Source organism: Tachyglossus aculeatus, chromosome 19 (assembly GCF_015852505.1).
Source record: "Tachyglossus aculeatus isolate mTacAcu1 chromosome 19, mTacAcu1.pri, whole genome shotgun sequence".
In the NCBI taxonomy this organism is placed as follows: domain Eukaryota; kingdom Metazoa; phylum Chordata; class Mammalia; order Monotremata; family Tachyglossidae; genus Tachyglossus; species Tachyglossus aculeatus.
The window spans coordinates 25397883-25414690 of NC_052084.1; the positions used below are offsets into that span (position 1 = coordinate 25397883).

The 16808-nt window shown below is 40.0% G+C and overlaps 1 protein-coding gene across 1 annotated transcript in view; it reads right to left on the minus strand.

The window, feature by feature from the left end:
- Positions 1-16808, minus strand: part of AK9 (adenylate kinase 9) — a 194364-nt gene that overhangs the window by 62389 nt on the left and 115167 nt on the right. Inside the window, exons 23-25 of the mRNA XM_038761300.1 lie at positions 11955-12215; positions 7562-7686; positions 4037-4256 (exon numbers count right to left, since the gene is read on the minus strand). Coding sequence (XP_038617228.1) covers positions 4037-4256; positions 7562-7686; positions 11955-12215 — 606 coding nt within the window. The remainder of the gene's footprint in view (positions 1-4036; positions 4257-7561; positions 7687-11954; positions 12216-16808) is intronic.

Here is a 16808-nt window from a genome sequence, read left to right on the forward strand (position 1 = left end):
TGTACAAGTAAAATAAATAGAGTAATAAATATGTACAAAATACATATTGTATTTTGTATCCCCTCCAGCGCTTAGAACAGTGCTTGGCACGTAGTAAGCGCTTAATAAGTAACCAAATAAAATCAATTGAATAGATATGTACAAGTACAATAGAGTAATAAATATGTACAAAATACATATTGTATTTGGTATGCCCTCCAGCGCTTAGAACAGTGCTTGGCACGTAGTAAGCGCTTAATAAGTAACGAAATAAAATCAATAGAATAGATATGTACAAGTAAAATAGAGTAATAAATATGTACAAAATACATACTGTATTTGGTATCCCCTCCAGCGCTTAGACGGCGCTTGGCACGTAGTAAGCGCTTAATAAGTAACCAAATAAAATCAATAGAATAGATATGTACAAGTAAAATAGAGTAATAAATATGTACAAAATACGTATTGTATTTGGTATCCCCTCCAGCGCTTAGACAGCGCTTGGCACGTAGTAAGCGCTTACTAAGTAACAAAATAAAATCAATAGAATAGATATGTACAAGTAAAATAGAGTAATAAATATGTACAAAATACGTATTGTATTTGGTATCCCCTCCAGCGCTTAGACAGCGCTTGGCACGTAGTAAGCGCTTAATTAGTAACCAAATAAAATCAATAGAATAGATATGTACAAGTAAAATAAATACAGTAATAAATATGTACAAAATACATATTGTATTTGGTATCCCCTCCAGCGCTTAGACGGCGCTTGGCACATAGTAAGCGCTTACTAAGTAACCAAATAAAATCAATAGAATAGATATGTACAAGTAAAATAAATACAGTAATAAATATGTACAAAATACATATCGTATTTGGTATCCCCTCCAGCACTTAGACAGCGCTTGGCACGTAGTAAGTGCTTAATAAGTGACCAAATAAAATCAATTGAATAGATATGTACAAGTACAATAGAGTAATAAATATGTACAAAATGCATATTGTATTTGGTATGCCCTCCAGCGCTTAGAACAGTGCTTGGCACGTAGTAAGCGCTTAATAAGTAACGAAATAAAATCAATAGAATAGATATGTACAAGTAAAATAAATAGAGTAATAAATATGTACAAAATACGTATTGTATTTGGTATCCCCTCCAGCGCTTAGACAGCGCTTGGCACGTAGTAAGCGCTTAATAAGTAACGAAATAAAATCAATAGAATAGATATGTACAAGTAAAATAAATAGAGTAATAAATATGTACAAAATACGTATTGTATTTGGTATCCCCTCCAGCGCTTAGACAGCGCTTGGCACGTAGTAAGCGCTTACTAAGTAACAAAATAAAATCAATAGAATAGATATGTACAAGTAAAATAAATAAATAGAGTAATAAATATGTACAAAATACATATTGTATTTGGTATCCCCTCCAGCGCTTAGACAGTGCTTGGCACGTAGTAAGCGCTTAATAAGTAACCAAATAAAATCAATATAATGGATATGTACAAGTAAAATAAATAAATAGAGTAATAAATATGTACAAAATATGTATTGTATTTGTTATCCCCTCCAGCGCTTAGACAGTGCTTGGCACGTAGTAAGCGCTTAATAAGTAACCAAATAAAATCAATAGAATAGATATGTACAAGTACAATAGAGTAATAAATATGTACAAAATACATATTGTATTTGGTATCCCCTCCAGCGCTTAGACAGCGCTTGGCACGTAGTAAGCGCTTAATACGTAACCAAATAAAATCAATAGAATAGATATGTACAAGTAAAATAAATAAATAGAGTAATAAATATGTACAAAATACATATTGTATTTGGTATCCCCTCCAGCGTTTAGACAGTGCTTGGCACGTAGTAAGCGCTTAATAAGTAACAAAATAAAATCAATAGAATAGATATGTACAAGTAAAATAGAGTAATAAATATGTACAAAATACATATTGTATTTGGTATCCCCTCCAGCGCTTAGAACAGTGCTTGGCACGTAGTAAGCACTTAATACGTAACCAAATAAAATCAATAGAATAGATATGTACAAGTAAAATAAATAGAGTAATAAATATGTACAAAATACATATTGTATTTTGTATCCCCTCCAGTGCTTAGAACAGTGCTTGGCACGTAGTAAGCGCTTAATAAGTAACCAAATAAAATCAATTGAATAGATATGTACAAGTACAATAGAGTAATAAATATGTACAAAATACATATTGTATTTGGTATGCCCTCCAGCGCTTAGAACAGTGCTTGGCACGTAGTAAGCGCTTACTAAGTAACAAAATAAAATCAATAGAATAGATATGTACAAGTAAAATAGAGTAATAAATATGTACAAAATACATATTGTATTTGGTATCCCCTCCAGCGCTTTGAACAGTGCTTGGCACGTAGTAAGCGCTTAATAAGTAACCAAATAAAATCAATAGAATAGATATGTACAAGTAAAATAGAGTAATAAATATGTACAAAATACATACTGTATTTGGTATCCCCTCCAGCGCTTAGACGGCGCTTGGCACGTAGTAAGCGCTTAATAAGTAACCAAATAAAATCAGTAGAATAGATATGTACAAGTACAATAGAGTAATAAATATGTACAAAATACATATTGTATTTGGTATCCCCTCCAGCGCTTAGACGGCGCTTGGCACGTAGTAAGCGCTTACTAAGTAACCAAATAAAATCAATAGAATAGATTTGTACAAGTAAAATAAATAAATAGAGTAATAAATATGTGCAAAATATGTATTGTATTTGGTATCCCCTCCAGCGCTTAGAACAGTGCTTGGCACGTAGTAAGCGCTTACTAAGTAACCAAATAAAATCAATAGAATAGATATGTACAAGTAAAATAAATAAATCGAGTAATAAATATGTACAAAATACATATTGTATTTGGTATCCCCTCCAGCGCTTAGACAGTGCTTGGCACATAGTAAGCGCTTAATAAGTAACAAAATAAAATCAATAGAATAGATATGTACAAGTAAAATAAATAGAGTAATAAATATGTACAAAATACATATTGTATTTGGTATCCCCTCCAGCGCTTAGAACAGTGCTTGGCACGTAGTAAGCGCTTACTAAGTAACAAAATAAAATCAATAGACTAGATATGTACAAGTAAAATAAATAAATAGAGTAATAAATATGTACAAAATACATATTGTATTTGGTATCCCCTCCAGCGCTTAGACAGTGCTTGGCACATAGTAAGCGCTTAATAAGTAACAAAATAAAATCAATAGAATAGATATGTACAAGTAAAATAAATAGAGTAATAAATATGTACAAAATACATATTGTATTTGGTATCCCCTCCAGCGCTTAGAACAGTGCTTGGCACGTAGTAAGCGCTTAATAAGTAACAAAATAAAATCAATAGACTAGATATGTACAAGTAAAATAAATAAATAGAGTAATAAATATGTGCAAAATACATATTGTATTTGGTATCCCCTCCAGCGCTTAGACAGCGCTTGGCACGTAGTAAGCGCTTAATAAGTAACCAAATAAAATCAATAGAATAGATATGTACAAGTAAAATAAATAGAGTAATAAATATGTGCAAAATATGTATTGTATTTGGTATCCCCTCCAGCGCTTAGACAGCGCTTGGCACGTAGTAAGCGCTTAATAAGTGCCACCATCATCATCATCATCATCATCTCACTAATTTCTAATATCAATTTCAATCATCGGCATAAGACACGCCGTCATCCTCCTCATCACTAGCTCTGCCACTTGCCAGCTGTGCGACTCTGGGCAAGTCACTTCACTCCTCTGGGCCTCAGTTCCCTCATCTGTAAAACGGGGACTAAGACTGTGAGCCCCACGTGGGACAACCTGATCACCTCGTATCTCCCCCGGCGCTTAGAACAGTGCTTGGCACATAGTAAGCGCTTTAACGAATACCATCACTGTCATTACTATTATCCCGTAAATCAGGAAACCGTGGGTCGGGAAACGGGAACCGCGCTCCGGAACGCGCCGGCCGTCGCCGGAGATTTCGCCGCCGTCGGCGGGAATGGGCACCTACTCGGATTTGGGCCTTCAAGTCTTTAATCCTCTGCGCTCGTTCGGCCTTCCTCATCCTCTTCTCCTTCCACTTCTGGAGAGAGGGAGGCAGGAGCCGGGCGGAAACGTCTCCCTCTTGGACCTGGAGGATCACGGCGGCGTCCGGGCACAGGCCCCGCTCGGCGAGGAACCGCACCTCCTCGGAAGTCCGGGGGAACCCGTCCAGGATAAATCCCGTGGACCTGGGCGGGAAAGACACGCATCCCGTCGCCCGCCGTGGGGCTCCCGGTCTTCCCCTCAGCCGGGCGGGGAAACCGAGGCACCGAGGAGTAGGGAGAGCCGCCGGCGGGGATACCTCTGAGGACGGTTGGACGGCGCGCAACTTGGACGATGGCGGCGGCGTCGTCAATCCGATGGGCCCGTCCAAGTCGCGCGCCGTCCAGCCGTCAAGCGGTCGTATTTATTGAGCGCTTCCTGGGTGCGGAGCGCTGTACTGAGCGCTTGGGAAGTCCAAGTTGGCAACATCTAGAGACGGTCCCTACCCGACAGCGGGCTTACGGTCTAAAAGACGGAGAACAAAACCAAACGCACTCACAAAAGAAACAGAACAGAAGGCCCATTTCGCGGAACCGAACACAACGGGGCAGCGTGGCCCGGTGGAGGGAGCCGAGGGCCTGGGTTCTAATCCCGACCCCGGGCAGGTCGCTTAACTTCTCCAGGCCTCAGTCTCCTCGACCCGGCGCACGGCGGGCGCTCAATAAATACGACGGGAAACGGGGACCCCGTCCGAACGAATGGCCGTGGCCTTTCCCCGTCGCCCCGCGCCGAACCGACGCCGAAATCAGTCGGCGGCCTGGAGTACTTTCGGTAGCCCGCTGTCGGGTAGGGACCGTCCCTCTATGTACCCAACTTGGACTTCCCGAGCGCTTAGTACAGCGCTCTGCACACAGTAAGCGCTCAATAAATCCGACTGGTTGACTTCGAGAGCTCGGGCGCCCTTTAAATGGCGGATTTTTCCCGTCCCGAAGTCGATTATTCTGGCCATAATCGGAATTTAGAACAGTGCCTGGCGCGCAGGAAGCGCTTAATCAATGCCATTATTATTATTATTATTATTATTATTATTATTATTGTTATTGTTGTTAAGCACAGGAAGCGCTTAATCCATGCCATCATTATTATTATTATTATTGTTAAGCACAGGAAGCGCTTAATCCATGCCATCATTATTATTATTATTATTGTTAAGCACAGGAAGCGCTTAATCCATGCCATCATTATCATTATGATTATTATTATTGTTAAGCACAGGAAGCGCTTAATCCATGCCATCATTATTATTATTATTATTGTTAAGCACAGGAAGCGCTTAATCCATGCCATCATTATTATTATCATTATTGGTAAGCACAGGAAGCGCTTAATCCATGCCATCATTATTATTTATTATTATTGGTAAGCACAGGAGGCGCTTAATCCATGCCATCATTATCATTATTATTGTTATTGGTAAGCACAGAAAGCGCTTAATCCATGCCATCATTATTATTATTATTATTGGTAAGCACAGAAAGCGCTTAATCCATGCCATCATTATTATTATTATTATTGGTAAGCACAGGAAGCGCTTAATCCATGCCATCATCATTATTATTACTATTATTGTTAAGCACAGGAAGCGCTTAATCCATGCCATCATCATTATTATTATTATTATTGTTAAGCACAGGAAGCACTTAATCCATGCCATCATCATTATTATTATTATTATTGTTAAGCACAGGAAGCACTTAATCCATGCCATCATTATTATTATTATTATTATTATTATTGGTAAGCACAGAAAGCACTTAATCCATGCCATCATCATTATTATTATTATTATTTGTAAGCACAGGAAGCGCTTAATCCATGCCATCATTATTATTATTATTATTGTTAAGCACAGGAAGCGCTTAATCCATGCCATCATTATTATTGTTATTATTATTATTATTGCTAAGCACAGGAAGCGCTTAATCCATGCCATCATTATTATTATTGTTATTATTGTTAAGCACAGGAAGCGCTGAATCCATGCCATCACTATTATTATTATTATTGGTAAGCACAGGAAGCACTTAATCCATGCCATCATCATTATTATTATTATTATTGTTAAGCACAGGAAGCGCTTAATCCATGCCATCATTATTATTATTATTATTGTTAAGCACAGGAAGCGCTTAATCCATGCCATCATTATCATTATTATTATTATTGTTAAGCACAGGAAGCGCTTAATCAATGCCATCATTATTATTATTATTATTATTATTATTATTATTATTATTATTATTGTTAGGCACAGGAAGCGCTTAATCCATGCCATCATTATTATTATTGTTAAGCACAGGAAGCACTTAATCCATGCCATTATTATTATTATTATTATTGTTAAGCACAGGAAGTGCTTAATCCATGCCATCATCATCATTATTATTATTATTATTGCTAAGCACAGGAAGGGCTTAATCAATGCCATCATCATTCTTATTATTATCATTGTTAAGCACAGGAAGCGCTTAATCCATGCCATCATTATCATTATGATTATTATTATTGCTAAGCACAGAAAGCGCTTAATCCATGCCATCATCATCATCATCATTATTATTATTGTTAAGCACAGGAAGCGCTTAATCCATGCCATCATCATCATTATTATTACTATTGTTAAGCACAGGAAGCGCATAATCAATGCCATCATCATTATTATTATTGTTAAGCACAGGAAGCGCTTAATCCATGCCATCATTATCATTATGATTATTAGTACTGTTAAGCACAGGAAGTGCTTAATCCATGCCATCATCATCATTATTATTATTATTATTATTATTATTGTTAAGCACAGGAAGTGCTTAATCCATGCCATTATTATTATTATTATTATTATTATTATTATTATTATTATTATTATCATTATTATTGTTAAGCACAGGAAGTGCTTAATCCATGCCATCATCATAATTATTATTATTATTATTATTATTGTTAAGCACAGGAAGCACTTAATGCCATCATCATTATTATTATTGTTAAGCACAGGAAGCGCTTAATCCATGCCATCATTATTATTATTATTATTATTATTATTATTATTGTTAAGCACAGGAAGCGCTTAATCCATGCCATCATTATTATTATTATTATTGTTAAGCAGAGGAAGCGCCTAATCCATGCCATCATTATTATTATTATTATTGTTAAGCAGAGGAAGCGCCTAATCCATGCCATCATTATTATTATGATTATTATCATTGTTAAGCACAGGAAGCGCTTAATCCATGCCATCATCATCATCATTATTATTATCATTAAGCACAGGAAGCGCTTAATCCATGCCATTATTATTATCATTATTATTAATATAATAATTAATATATTATATATAATATAACAATTAATTATTATTAATAATAATGATAATAATAATGCACCGATGGGGTGTCATTTGGGGAATCCACAGCATCCGAAAGGCTACGGGCGCGGAAACTCGCCTCACCGTATCGGTTCCGCGTGCCACCACTCGGAAACCACGGGATCGAGCGCTTCCGGCGGTAAGGGCTCGTTGTAGGTGAGGTTCGCCCTGATGGCTTCTTCCTCGTCGGTCAGGATGAATTCCTGAACCTAAACGGACGCGCCAAAAAAAAACGGGAAAAGGGGGAATCGCCGCCGAGGAAAACCACCGGCGCGTCGACGTCCGGAGCGACTTTTTCCCCCCCCCTTCGGCCTCCTCCGCTCCACGTTATTTCACGGTCGAGGTCGTTCTTCCGCTCATTCATCCGGTCGGATTTTACCGATTTACTAGGGAAGCGGCGTGGCTCGGTGGAAAGGGTCCGAGGTCGTGGGTTCAAATCCCGGCTCCGCCGCCTGGCAGCTGGGTGACTTTGGGCGAGTCACTTCACTTCTCTGGGCCTCGGTTCCCTCATCTGGGAAACGGGGGTGAAGACTGGGTGCTCCACGTGGGACCACCTGTTCACCTTGTCACCTCCCGGGCGCTTAGAACAGTGCTTGGCACATAGTAAGCGCTTAATAAATGCCATTATTATTATTATTATTATTATTACTGTGTGCAGGGCACTGTACTAAGCGCTTGGGAAGTCCAAGTTGGCAACATCTGGAGATGGTCCCTACCCATTCAATCGTATTTATTGAGCGCTCACTGCGGGCGGAGCACTGTACTAATCAATCAATCAATCAATCAATCAATTGTATTTATTGAGCACATAGTGTGTGCAGAGCACTGTACTAAGCGCTTGGGAAGTCCAAGTTGGCAACATATAGAGACAGTCCCTACCCAACAGTGGGCTCACAGTCTAAAAGGGGGAGGCAGAGAACAAAAAAAAACCAAACATGCTAACAAAATAAAATAAATAGAATAGATATGTACAAGTAAAATCAATCAATAAATAAATAAGTAGAGTAATAAATATGTACAAACATATACATATGTACAGGTGCTGTGGGGAAGGGAAGGAGGTAAGATGGGGGGACGGAGAGGGGGACGAGGGGAAGGGGGTAAGCGCTCAATAAATACGACTGATTGATTGATGGAAAATAGACAGATGCAGGCTCAGATTTTGAGGGTCGTGCAATGGGAATCAAACAATCAATCAATCAATCGTATTTATTGAGCGCTTACTGTGTGCAGAGCACTGGACTAAGCGCTTGGGAAGTCCAAGTTGGCAACATCTAGAGACGGTCCCTACCCAACAGTGGGCTCACAGTCTAGAAGGGGGAGACAGAGAACAAAACAAAACATATTCACAAAATAAAATAAATAGAATAGATATGTACAAGTAAAATAAATAAATAAATAAATAAATAGAGTAATAAATATGTACAGACATATATACAGATATATCTTGTGGAATCTGTTGTGTTGCCGACTTGTCCTTCCCAAGCACTTAGTACAGTGCTCTGCACACAGTAAGCGCTCAATAAATACGATTGATTGATTGATTGATTGATTGTGGAAAGACATTTCTAGACCGTGAGCCCGCTGGCGGGTCGGGGCCGTCTCTAGATGTTGCCGACTTGTACTTCCCGAGCGCTCAGTACAGCGCTCTGCGCACGGGAAGCGCTCAGTAAATGCGACCGAGTGAAGGAATGAATGACGGTTATTTTGATGAGGGCCGGTGGCCGCCATCTCGTTCATTAATAATAATGATGGCATTTATTAAGCTCTTACTATGTGCAAAGCACTGTTCTAAGCGCTGGGGAAGTTACAAAGTGATCAGGTGGTCCCACGGGGGCTCACAGTCTTCATCCCCATTTTACAGATGAGGTAACTGAGGCCCAGAGAAGTGAAGTGACTTGCCCAAAGTCACACAGCTGACAATTGGTAGAGCTGGGATTTGAACCCATGACCTCTGACTCCAAAGCCCGGGCTCTTTTCCACTGAGCCACGCCGCTTCTCTTACCGTTCATTATTTGCGCGGTAAGCAACGTCTACTCTGGAGTCCGGGGTCATGGGTTTTACTTGTTTTATTTTACTTGTCCATATCTATTCTATTTATTTTATTTTGTTAATATGTTTGGTTTTGTCTCCCCCTTTTAGACTGTGAGCCCACTGTTGGGTAGGGACCGTCTCTAGATGTTGCCAATTTGTACTTCCCAAGCGCTCAGTACAGTGCTCTGCACACAGTAAGCGCTCAATAAATACGATTGATGATGATGGTGATGGGTTCAAATCCCGGCTCCACCAACTCTGGGCGAGCCACTTGGCTTCTCTGGGCCTCAGTGACCTCATCTGGAGAATGGGGATGAAGACCGGGAGCCTCCCGCGGGACCACCTGATGGCCTTGGAACCTCCCCGGCGCTTAGAACGGTCCTTGGCACGTAGTAAGCGCTTAATGAATGCCATCGTTATTATTATTATTATTATTATTATTATATATTATATTATATTATTATATTATTATTATAGAAAACAGTGAACTGGCATTACATTCGCTTAGGACAGTGCTTTGCACATAGTAAGCGCTTAATAAACGCCATCATCATTATTATTATTATTCGGCGGGACGGAAAGCGCTTAACGAACGCCATCATTATTATGATGATGATTATAGAGAACAGTGAACTGGCATTACATTCGCTCAGAACAGTGCTTTGCACATAGTAAGCGCTTAATAAACGCCATCATCATTATTATTATTATTCGGCGGGACGGAAAGCGCTTCACAAACGCCATTATTATTATTATTATGATTATAGAGAACAGTGAACTGGCATTACATTCGCTTAGGACAGTGCTTTGCACATAGTAAGCGCTTAATAAATGCCATCATCATCATTATTATTATTCGGCGGGACGGAAAGCGCTTAACGAACGCCATCATTATTATGATTATGATTATAGAGAACAGTGAACTGGCATTACATTCGCTTAGAACAGTGCTTTGCACTTAGTAAGCGCTTAATAAATGCCATCATCATCATTATTATTATTCGGCGGGACGGAAAGCGCTTCACAAACGCCATCATTATTATTATTATGATTATAGAGAACAGTGAACTGGCATTACATTCGCTTAGAACAGTGCTTTGCACATAGTAAGCGCTTAATAAATGCCATCATTATTATTATGATGATTATAGAGAACAGTGAACTGGCATTACATTCGCTCAGGACAGTGCTTTGCACATAGTAAGCGCTTAATAAACGCCATCATCATTATTATTATTATTCGGCGGGACGGAAAGCGCTTAACGAACGCCATCATTATTATGATGATGATTATAGAGAACAGTGAACTGGCATTACATTCGCTTAGGACAGTGCTTTGCACATAGTAAGCGCTTAATAAACGCCATCATCATCATTATTATTATTCGTCGGGACGGAAAGCGCTTAACGCACGCCATCATTATTATGATTATGATTATAGAGAACAGTGAACTGGCATTACATTCGCTTAGAACAGTGCTTTGCACATAGTAAGCGCTTAATAAACGCCATCATCATTATGATTATTATTCGGCGGGACGGAAAGCGCTTCACGAACGCCATCATTATTATGATGATGATTATAGAGAACAGTGAACTGGCATTACATTTGCTTAGGACAGTGCTTTGCACATAGTAAGCGCTTAATAAATGCCATCATTATTATTATTATGATTATAGAGAACAGTGAACTGGCATTACATTCGCATAGGACAGTGCTTTGCATATAGTAAGCGCTTAATAAATGCCATCATTATTATTATTATTATTCAGCGGGACGGAAAGCGCTTAACCAACGCCATCATTATTATGATGATGATTATAGAGAACAGTGAACTGGCATTACATTCGCTTAGAACAGTGCTTTGCACATAGTAAGCGCTTAATAAATGCCATCATTATTATTATTATGATTATAGAGAACAGTGAACTGGCATTACATTCGCTTAGAACAGTGCTTTGCACTTAGTAAGCACTTAATAAACGCCATCATCATTATTATTATCATTCGGCGGGACGGAAAGCGCTTAACGCACGCCATCATTATTATTATTATGATAGAGAACAGTGAACTGGCATTACATTCGCTTAGAACAGTGCTTTGCACATAGTAAGCGCTTAATAAACGCCATCATCATCATTATTATTATTATTCGGCGGGACGGAAAGCGCTTAACGAACGCCATCATTATTATGATGATGATTATAGAGAACAGTGAACTGGCATTACATTCGCTTAGAACAGTGCTTTGCACATAGTAAGCGCTTAATAAACGCCATCATCATTATTATTATTATTCGGCGGGACGGAAAGCGATCTTCCTCCGCGACGTAATGGCGTCGTGTCCGCCGGCCTGTTCCGTCGCTTTCGATTTAGGCGGGAAAAGGAACCCGCTTAAATCGAAAGGGACCAGTTTTAAAAACGATACGCCGGGATTATTACCTCTTTAGGCTTGTTTTTGTCGTCGATTTTGAAATTTGCCTGACTCGCAATGTCCTCGAGCTCTTGCGCGGTGGCCTGGTCTTCCTCGGCTTCTTCGTCGAATTCGGGCCCGACTCTCTTTCCCGTCTTGGGCATGACCCTTTCCTGGAGGCATTCCTCAAACTGGATGTGGAAAAGGCCGAGTTTCTCCGCCAGCCATCGCCCGCCGACGGTTTTCCCGGCTCCGTGGGGGCCCAGGAAGCATAATCTCAAAGGAGGACACTGGAAGGAGAATGGGTGGGGAGAGAATCGATTTCTCGATTTCAGGCCCGTTTTCCAATGCAGTCTGGAAAGAAATGGAAGGTCTGCGTGCTTTTTTTTAAAAAAAATAATAATAATGGTGTTTATTAAGCGCTTACTATGTGCAAAGCACCGTTCTAAGCGCTAGGGAGGTTACAAGGCGATCAGGTGGTCCCACGTGGGGCTCACAGTCTTCATCCCCATTTTCCAGATGAGGTCACTGAGGCCCAGAGAAGTTAAGAACAGTGCTTTGCACATAGTAAGCGCTTAATAAATGCCATTATTATTATTATTATTATTATTATTATTAAGTGCCTTGCCCGAGGACACTGAAAGGAGAATGGGTGGGGAGAGGAAAACGGGAATCAATTTCTCGGCCGTTTAGAGATCATTTCAGGCTCATTTTCCAAGGCAATCTGGAAAGAAATAGAAGGTCCGAGCACTTTTTTTAAAAAAAAAATAATAATAATGGCATTTATTAAGCGTTTACTATGTGCCAAGCACTGTTCTAAGCGCTGGGGAGGTTACAAGGCAATCAGATCGTCCCACGTGGGGCTCACAGTCTTCATCCCCATTTTCCAGATGAGGTCACTGAGGCCCAGAGAAGTTAAGAACAGTGTGCTTAGAACAGTGCTTTGCACATAGTAAGCACTTAATAAATGTTATTATTATTATTATTATTATTATTATTATTAAGTGCCTTGCCCGAGGACACTGAAAGGAGAATGGGTGGGGAGAGGAGAAAGGGAATCGATTTCTCGGCCATTTAGAGATCATTTCAGGCTCATTTTCCAATGCACTCTGGAAAGAAATAGAAGGTCCGCGCACTTTTTTTAAAAAAAATAATAATAATGATGGCATTTATTAAGCGCTTACTATGTGCCAAGCACTGTTCTAAGCGCTGGGGAGGTTACAAGGCGATCAGATTGTCCCACGTGGGGCTCACAGTCTTCATCTCCATTTTCCAGAAGAGGTCACTGAGGCCCAGAGAAGTTAGAACAGTGCTTTGCACATAGTAAGCGCTTAATAAATGCCATTATTATTATTATTATTATTGTTATTATTATTATTAAGTGCCTTGCCAGAGGACACTGAAAGGAGAATGGGTGGGGAGAGGAGAACGGGAATCAATTTCTCAGCCGTTTAGAGATCATTTCAGGCTCATTTTCCAAGGCAATCTGGAAAGAAATAGAAGGTCCGAGCACTTTTTTAAAAAAAAAATAATAATAATGGCATTTATTAAGCGTTTACTATGTGCCAAGCACTGTTCTAAGCGCTGGGGAGGTTACAAGGCAATCAGATCGTCCCACGTGGGGCTCACAGTCTTCATCCCCATTTTCCAGATGAGGTCACTGAGGCCCAGAGAAGTTAAGAACAGTGTGCTTAGAACAGTGCTTTGCACATAGTAAGCACTTAATAAATGTTATTATTATTATTATTATTATTATTATTATTATTATTAAGTGCCTTGCCCGAGGACACTGAAAGGAGAATGGGTGGGGAGAGGAGAAAGGGAATCGATTTCTCGGCCATTTAGAGATCATTTCAGGCTCATTTTCCAATGCACTCTGGAAAGAAATAGAAGGTCCGCGCACTTTTTTTAAAAAAAAAAATAATAATGATGGCATTTATTAAGCGCTTACTATGTGCCAAGCACTGTTCTAAGCGCTGGGGAGGTTACAAGGCGATCAGATTGTCCCACGTGGGGCTCACAGTCTTCATCTCCATTTTCCAGATGAGGGAACTGAGGCCCAGAGAAGTTAAGAACAGTGCGCTTGGAACAGTGCTTTGCACATAGTAAGCGCTTAATAAATGCCATTATTATTATTATTATTATTGTTATTTTTATTATAATTATTAAGTGCCTTGCCCAAGGACACTGAAAGGAGAATGGGTGGGGAGAGGAGAACGGGAATCGATTTCTCGGCCGTTTAGAGATCATTTCAGGTCATTTTCCAAGGCAATCTGGAAAGAAATAGAAGGTCCGCACACTTTTAAAAAATAATAATAATAATAATCATGGCATTTATTAAGCGCTTACTATGTGCCAAGCACTGTTCTAAGCGCTGGGGAGGTTACAAGGTGATCAGGTTGTCCCACGTGGGGCTCACAGTCTTCATCCCCATTTTCCAGATGAGGTCACTGAGGCCCAGGGAAGTTAAGAACAGTGCACTTAGAACAGTGCTTTGCACATAGTAAGCGCTTAATAAATGCCATTGTTATTATTATTATTATTATTATTATTATTAAGTGACTTGCCCGAGGTCACACAGCAGATGTGGCGGAGTCGGGATTCAAACCCACGACCCCTGACCCCCAAACCCTTGCTCTTTCCACTGAGCCACGCTGCGATTTATTTGTTTCACGCATTCGGTCGTATTTATTGAGCGCTTACTGTGTGCAGAGCACTGTCCTAAGCGCTTGGTGCTCAGCGTCTGCCAGGCACCGTACGAGTCACTGGAGCAGACAGAAGGTAATCAGGGTGGACGCGGTCTTAATCCCCATTTTGCAACTGAGGCCCAGAGAATAATAATAATAATAATAATAATAATAATAATAATAATAATAATAATAATAGTGGCATTTATTAAGCGCTTACTATGTGCCAAGCACTGTTCTAAGCGCTGGGGAGGTGACAAGGCCATCAGGTTGTCCCACGGCAGGGATCACAGTCTTCATCCCCATTTTACAGTTCAGGGAAGCGAAGTGACTTGCCCAAGGTCACCCAGCTGACAATTGGAGGAGCCAGGATTTGAACCCGTGACCTCGGACTCCAAAGCCCGGGCTCTTCCCACTGAGCCACGCTGCTTCTCTAAGTGACTCGTCCAAGGTCACACGGCTGACAAGTGGCGGAGCCGGGATTAGAACTCCGGTCCTTTCATTCAATCATTCATTCATTCATTCATTCAGTTGTATTTATTGAGCGCTCACGGTGTGCCGAGCACTGTACTGAGTGCCTGGTGCTGTACTGAGCGCTTGATTCCGACACCCAGGCCCGGGCTTTAGCCATTTCTGTTCCATGGGTAGCAATAATAATAATGATATTATATGTATATGTATATTTATATATATGATTGATATATATTATATATATCATTATAATGATATAATGATATGATATATAATGATATCAATATATAAATAAATATGATTGAATGAATGAATTTAGTACAGTGCTCGGCACACAGTAAGCGCCCAAATACGATTGAATGAATGAATGAATTTAGTCCAGTGCTCTGCACACAGTAAGCGCTCAATAAATACGATTGAATGAATGAATGAATTTAGTCCAGTGCTCTGCACACAGTAAGCACTCAATAAATACGATTGAATGAATGAATGAATGAATTTAGTCCAGTGCTCGGCACGCAGTAAGCGCTCAATAAGTACGATTGAATGAATGAATGAATTTAGTCCAGTGCTCCGCACACCGTAAGCGCTCAATAAATACGATTGAATGAATGAATGAATGAATTTAGTCCAGTGCTCCGCACACAGTAAGCGCTCAATAAATACGGTTGAATGAATGAATGAATTTAGCCCAGTACTCCGCATACAGTAAGCGCTCAATGAATACGACTGAATGAATGAATTTAGTCCAGTGCTCCGCACACAGTAAGCGCTCAATAAATATGACTGAAGTCACTTCACTTCTCTGGGCCTCAGCGACCTCAGCTGGAAAATGGGGATGAAGACTGGGAGCCCCCCGAGGGACCACCTGATCGCCTTGTCACCTCCCCAGCGCTTAGAACAGTGCTTGGCACATAGTAAGCGCTTAATAAATGCCATTATTATTATTATTATTATTATTATTATTATTATTATTACCGAGTAAGATGAGCGTACATTGCCAGACGGCACTAGATTGTGAGTTCCTTCGCCAAGCACCGCTCTCGGCGCTGGAGTAGACGCAAGCTAATCAGGATGTTGCCAACTTGGACTTCCCAAGCGCTTAGTCCAGTGCTCTGCACACAGTAAGCGCTCAATAAATATGATTGAATGAATGAATGAATTTAGTGCAGTGCCCGGCACACAGTAAGCGCTCAATAAATATGATTGAATGAATGAATGAATTTAGTCCAGTGCTCGGCACACAGTAAGTGCTCAATAAATATGATTGAATGAATGAATGAATGAATGAATTTAGTCCAGTGCTCGGCACACAGTAAGAGCTCAATAAATATGATTGAATGAATGAATGAATTTAGTCCAGTGCTCTGCACACAGTAAGCGCTCAATAAATACGATTCAATGAATGAATGAATTTAGTGCAGTGCTCTGCACACAGTAAGCGCTCAATAAATATGATTGAATGAATGAATGAATTTAGTCCAGTGCTCGGCACACAGTGAGCGCTCAATAAATATGATTGAATGAATGAATGAATGAATTTAGTCCAGTGCTCGGCACACAGTAAGCGCTCAATAAATATGATTGATTGAATGAATGAATTTAGTACAGTGCTCGGCACACAGTAAGCGCTCAATAAATATGATTGAATGAATGAATGAATGAATTTAGTGCAGTGCTCTGCACACAGTAAGCGCTCAATAAATATGATTGAATGAATGAATG